This window comes from Bison bison, unplaced genomic scaffold (genome assembly GCF_000754665.1).
Source record: "Bison bison bison isolate TAMUID 2011002044 unplaced genomic scaffold, Bison_UMD1.0 scf7180017864252, whole genome shotgun sequence".
Lineage (NCBI taxonomy): Eukaryota > Metazoa > Chordata > Mammalia > Artiodactyla > Bovidae > Bison > Bison bison.
Window position 1 is genome coordinate 931,138 of NW_011494824.1, and position 6,840 is coordinate 937,977.

Here is a 6,840-nt window from a genome sequence, read left to right on the forward strand (position 1 = left end):
CAGTATCTGAGGTTATTGATATTTCTCCTGGCAATCTTGATTCCAGCTTGAGCTTCTTCCAGCCCAGCATTTCTCATGATGTACTCTGCAAAGAAGTTAAATAAGCAGGGTGACAATATACAGCTTTGATGTACTCCTTTCCCAATTTTGAAAGAGTTTGTTGTTCCAGTTCTAACTACTGCCTCTTGACCTGCACACAGGTTTCTCAGGAGACAGGTAAGGTGGTCTGGTATTCCCATCTCTTTAAGAATTTTCCACAGTTTGATGGAATAATTTTTATACATATAGTTAACAAGTCCAATGATCTTCAAGGTGTAAATGCAGATTTCCATTGAGTGTCATCTTTCTACTGCCTGAAGAATGTCCTTTAAAATTTCCTATAATACGGGTCTGCTGATGATGAGTCCTTTCAGCCTTTGTGTGTCTAAAACTATTTCACCTTCATTTCTGAAAGATATTATGTTGGGTATGGAATTCTAGGTTCTAGTTATAGAATTCTAGGTATAGAATTTTTTTTAGTACTTTAAAACTGCTGCTTGCTTTGTTTCCAACAAGAAATTTGAATCACTCTTATTACATGAAAAAAAATAGCTTTTTTTCCTTATCCACATATTTATACTCTTCTGATTTCATAAATGACTGAATATTATTTAATTGGTTATATTGTAATTTGTTAACCATTCAATTTAGGTTGTTTCTAAGTCATTTTATTATAGTAAACAATGCCGTGATGAACATCCTTATGAAATATATCTACATATTTGAGTAAACATAGCCATAGAATAAATCCCTGTAAGTAGAATTGCTGATTCAAAAGAATTGTGATTTAAAATTCTGATAAATATAAGTAAACCACCCTGTAAAAAGACTGAACATACACCATTATCAAAAACATATTTTGTTACATTCCTGTCTCTGAGAATTCTCAAATGTTTACTGGCATTCTCTTAGGTGAAAATTACACCTCTTAATTTGCAATTTGCATTTCATTAAATGTGAATGAGATGTTAATCTTTTCAAGTATTTATGTATTTTTTCCTGTGAATTCCTTGTTCATATCCCTTACCTATGTTCTTTATAGTTAACTGTTTTGTAAGACGTTTTTGCATACAATAATAATTAACTCCTTGTCATTGTTATTAATATTTCTTCTGTGTTTGATGACTGATTTTCTTTAGGATATTTTTCCATACAATTTTTTTAAAATGAATGTGGTCAATTTTATCATTCTTTTCCCTCTTGGCTTCTGGGTTTGAGTTGTTCTACACAAAGGTTTTTCCAAGGTTGCAAAAGATTCACTTGTCTTTTCTTCTAGGGCATTTGTTTTAAACATTTTGGCCAAACAGGAATTAAGTTTGGTATAAGGAATGATACAGGGATGATCCAGTTTTGTGTTTTTCACTACTTATTGCTCTCTGCCACCAATTTTAGATGCCGTATCTATCACATACCTGACCCCATGTTCCCATTGTATCTGGCTTCTACATCTAAACACTTTATTCTGCTTCACTGATTTATCTGTTGATTCTTGTGTCAGTATCAAATCATTTTAATTTTTATTGCTTTTCTAATTGCTTTCATATTATGTAGAGCTGGTTTGTTCCTCTCTATTCTCCCTTGGCTTTTTTTTTTTTCAGAATTTTCTTGGCTAGTTTTTATATTTACTTTTCCAATTGAAATTTTATATTATTCTCAAGCTAGCCTCCAGACCTATAAAGCAAAAAAAAAAAAAAAAACAATTAACAAATATACGAAATCTGTTTCTGATTGCACTGCCATGCATTTACAGAATAATTTAGGGAGAAGTTTCTTACAATACTGGATCTTTATTGTCAAGAATACGGTTCTCCTTTCCATTTATTCATCTTTTTTATATTCTTCTGCATAATTTTTACACTCTCTTTATGCAGGCACGGCACAATGGCAACCCACTCCAGTACTCTTGCCTGGAAAATCCCCTGGACAGAGGAGCCTGGTGGGTTGCAGTCCATGGGGCGCTGAAGGTCGGACATGACTGAGCAACTTCACTTTCACTTTCCACTTTCATACACTGGAGAAGGAAATGGCAACCTGTTGGGGGCCGGCGTGAGGCACTCCGCCCATGACAAAGGTCATGAGGAAGGAGGCTCGACATACACAAAGACGGGATCGAGCCTCAGGAGTCCCCCTGGAAATCCTCAAGCATCTACCCCCATAACCACAGCTTGCCTACTTTACTACTTTATGCTCTCACCTACACCTCTGACTTTACGGGGGGCTGTCTCCCACCACCTCTTTCGGAGAAGGAGTTAACCTAGAGCTCCAGTTAATAAAAACTCCTGGGCGTGACAAGAGTGTTTTAACCTACAAACTCCTCTGAAGGTTCTCTGGCCTGCCTGATAGGCTCGTCCGGCCACATGTGATTGCTCACAGCCTCCCAACCATGAGAGGCATGAGATGGTTTAAACCTTCTAAAAACAGGTTCCTTAGAAAAGTTAGAAAACCATTAGTATAAGTATAGTGGGCTGATAAGAAATTGTATGGGTGAAGGGTTTTTCATTTGTTGAGCCAATGTTTGTTGCTAAGTCTCCACATCCCCTGCCCTTACACACGTTAATGAATATATAGAAGAAATAAGTATTAACCTTTGATATAAATCACATTAGACCTTAGGCTAAGTAAATTCTTTCCCTAACTAAAACCCACTACACCCTCACCCTATAGGAATGTAACTTTATTTGGGTGGCGTCTGTTTTAAGAATAATCACCCCTGGAGAAAAAAGTGTCCTGGTTGACTGACCACTGTCACAAGGAGAGGGTCATAAATTGTCAGCAGGCCCCCCTGGCCAGAAGATGATGTAACACCCCTAAGACCTCTTGTATACATTTGTATGAAGCACCTGACTTTAATAAAAGTCAGGACTGCTGTCCCCATCTGACTTTTGTATAACATCTCAGTGTATAAAAACAGACTCTGGAAAATAAAGAATGGGGATCAGTTCCTCGAAATACTGGTCTCCCCATGTCGCTCTCTCTCTCACTCTGGCTGAGTCTCCATCAGGAGCGCGGAACCCGCCATGCTTACTAATTATGCCTGGGCTTCTAAGATCCGACCGGGGAGGCCTCAGTGTCTCCTCTCCTTCGGGAGAACTGAAGGATGCCTGCGGCCTACGTAAGTGGTGCAAGCTTCTTGTCTTGAAGTTTTATTGGTCTCCCGCGTAAACCAAGCTACTCAGCCTCTTTTCTCCACTGAATTTTCCTACTGAGCTATCCTCATTCTCTTATTCTTTATATCTTTGATGAATACTTAGTCACCGAAGCCGTCTCCCCTTCGAATACCCTGGATCAGCTGGGGCTGGACCCCGGCAGCAACCCACTCCAGTGTTCTTGCCTGGAGAATCCCAGGGACGGGGGAGCCTGGTGGGCGGCCATCTATGCGGTCGCACAGAGTCGGACACGACTGAAGCGACTTAGCAGCAGCAGCATATAAGTAGGTATTTTCTCGCTTTTGTAACTATTGTAAATGGGATCTTCTTTATATTTTGAAAATGTGTAATATATATATGTGGAGAAGGCAATGGCACTCCACTCCAGTACTCTTGCCTGGAAAATCCCATGGACGGAGGAGCCTGGTAGGCTGCAGTCCATGGGGTCGCTAAGAGTCAGACACGACTGAGCAACTTCACTTTGACTTTTCACTTTCATGCATTGGAGAAGGAAATGGGTACCCACTCCAGTATTCTTGCCTGGAGAGTCCCAGGGATGGAGGAGCCTGGTGGGCTGCCTTCTATGGGGGTGCACAGAGTCGGACACGACTGAAGCGACTTAGCAGCAATATATATATGAAAGATATTTATTTGTCATGTTTTGTTTTATTACATTTTTTAAAGCATTTTAGCTGGAAATAATTTCAGATTTATAAAACAGTTGTAAAAATAAAACAAAGGATCCACCCATTGTTAACATTTTGCCACCACTTAAATCATTCTCTCTCTCCCTTTATATATACATGCACACAGACATATATACACACAGAAATAATAATTTGTATATACCATGCTCCTTTACTCAGTAATACTTAAGGATATATTCTCTAAAAACAAGGATACTACCTTACATAGTGATCAAATTAAGAAAATTCAACACTGATAAAATATTAATCTTTAATCTACAATCCATATCTCAATTCTACCAACTGTCTCACTATTTTTTGTAACCAGTCTTTCTGTTGCTGCTGCTAAGTCGCTTTCTAGGTTCTTATTATTTCTGACAGTTTTAAGTTCATTCTTTCAGGTTTTACATATAGGAACAAAGAAATAACATCTACAAACATAATACGTTTGCCTTCTTTCCTCTATTTATTCTTCTGGGTTTAATTTCCCAAAGCCTATGTTGGCTAGTTACACCACAAAAGGTCAGACATCTGAATCCAAAAAGGATTCTGAAATTACTGTCTTAAAAGTACCAGTTTAGAAAATACATGACCCTATGAGGTAGAAGTTAAGGATACTGACTGAGCCACCAGGGAAGCTTATAAGGTAGAAGTTAAGGATCAAGTCCTAGTTACACTGCTGATGAGCTGCACAGTGCTGGGGAAAATCCTTTCTGAACTTCCTCATCAGTAAAATGAGAAAGTTGAGACATAATAATCTCTAAATCCTTTTTAGTACCAGAATTCTGCTTCTGTAAGTTACTTATTAAAGAAATAAAGAAAACAGGCCTCACCTCCAAGTTTTCTGTTTTTCTTGATCTGTTCTCCATTCTTGAGCCTGGATGAAGGAACAGTCTTCCCTTTACCTTCAATCTTTAAAGCAGGGTTCTGCATTCTTGAAAATCAAATGTGTTTTTAAAATTACTATCATGTTCTCCACAAACATTCACAGAGAATCATACCAAACTTTTGACTAATATTTTTTAAAACTCAAAGGTATTTTACTAGGCTGTTGTCATGCACGATGGCAGTTTTATACATGAAGATTGCTCCTGAGTAAGCTGCAGATAATTCAGTGACATATATGCCTGTTATTATGGTTTCTAGGCTTATTTTTTTGTCATCTATGGTATCTCTCCTTTAGGGAAAGTCAGTCACAAGTGTGAGTATTTTGAGTCTCTTGTCCTTCACTCCCCACCTAGGCATGCCACTATCTACTCTATTTCCAACTTCTAGGGAAAAAGAGGCAGGCTCTCTGCAAGAAAGAAAGGACTTGCCATGTAGTATGGCACTGATCAAAAACTGTAAAAAACTGAGATAAGAACAGACATATAGATCAATGAAACAGAATAGAGAACTCCAAAATAAACCTAATCATATATGGTCAATTAATCTACGACAAAGGAGCCAAGAATATACCATGGGGAAAGGATAGTCTCTTCAATAAATGGTGTTACGAAAACTGGACAGTCATATGTCAAAGAAAAAGACTGGAAAACAATCTTAAACCACATACAAAAATCAACTCAAAATGGAGTAAAGACTTAAACACAAGACATGAAACCATAAAACTCCTAGGAAGAAATGTAAGTAAGCACCTTGACATCAGTCATGGAAATGATTTTTTGGATTTCACACCAAAAGCAAAAATAAACAAGTGAAACTACATCAAAGTTTCTGTATAGACAATGAAACTATCAACAAAATGAAAAAAAAAAACCTATCAAAGGGAGAAAATATTTGCAAATCATATATCTGAAAAGGAGTTAATATCCAAAACATATAAAGAACTCATACAACTCAACAACAAAACAGAAAATAAATCCAATTAAAAAATGTGAGAGGAGCTAAAGAGACATTTCCAAAGAAAGCATCCAAATGGCCCACCATCCAAATGGTACATGAAAAGGTGCTGAGCATCACTAGTCATCAGGGAAATGTAGATTAAAACCACAATAAGATATCACCCCATACCAGTCAGAATGGTCATTATCAAACAGTCTACAAATAATAAATGCTGGAGAGGGTGCAGAGAAAAGGGAGCCTTCATGCACTGTTGCTGGGAATGTAAATTAGTGCAACCACCATAGAAAACAGTATGGCGATTCCTCAAAAAATTAAAAATAGAACTGCCATATGATCCAGCAATTCCACTCCTGGGTATCTATTCAAAGGAAACAAAATCACTATCTCAAAATAATATCTGCAGTCCCATTTTCACTACAGCTTTATTTTTAACAGTCTAGACATGGAAGTAACCTAAGTATCCATTGATGGATGAATGGATAAAGAAAATGTCACACACACACAATGGAAAAATATTTAACCATAGAAAAGAAGAAAATCCTGCCATCTGTGACAACACAAATGGGCCTTGAGAGCATTACGCTAAAAGAAGTAAGCCAGACAGAGAAAGACAAACAATGTATGACCTCACTTATATGTGGAATCTAAAAAGACAAACAAACTAATAGATACAGAGAATAGACTGGTTCTGTAGGTTAGAGACAGGGTGGGTTAAGTGAAAGGACTAAAGGTGGTCAAAAGGTAATAATGTATAGCATGGTGGCTATAGTGAATAATACCATATTACATGTTTGAAAAGTTGCTCAGAGAGCAAACCTTAAAAGTTCTCAACCCCCCCAAAAAAAGAATTTGTAACTATGTGTGGTGATGGATTTTAAACAAAGAAAGAAAATTAGCATTAAGCTAAAATACAATTTCCCATTACTTTATCTTAAAAAAAGAAAGTAAAGGTGTTTTCTGGGTTTTTTTTTAATTGAAAAATAAATGTAACAACACTGAAAAATAAAGTTCTTTACTTAAACATAACTGTGAAAAAGCAGAGACATTACTTTGCCAACAAAGGTCCGTCTAGTCAAAGCTATGGTTTTACCAGTAGTCATGTATGGATGTGAGAGTTGGACTAT

At 37.1% G+C, this 6,840-nt stretch overlaps 1 protein-coding gene across 1 annotated transcript in view; it reads right to left on the bottom strand.

Moving 5' to 3' along the window:
- ANKRD31 (ankyrin repeat domain 31) overlaps positions 1-6,840 on the bottom strand; it is a 135,948-nt gene that overhangs the window by 96,309 nt on the left and 32,799 nt on the right. Inside the window, exon 10 of the mRNA XM_010847598.1 lies at positions 4,705-4,805. Within this exon, the coding sequence (XP_010845900.1) occupies positions 4,705-4,805 (101 nt within the window). The remainder of the gene's footprint in view (positions 1-4,704; positions 4,806-6,840) is intronic.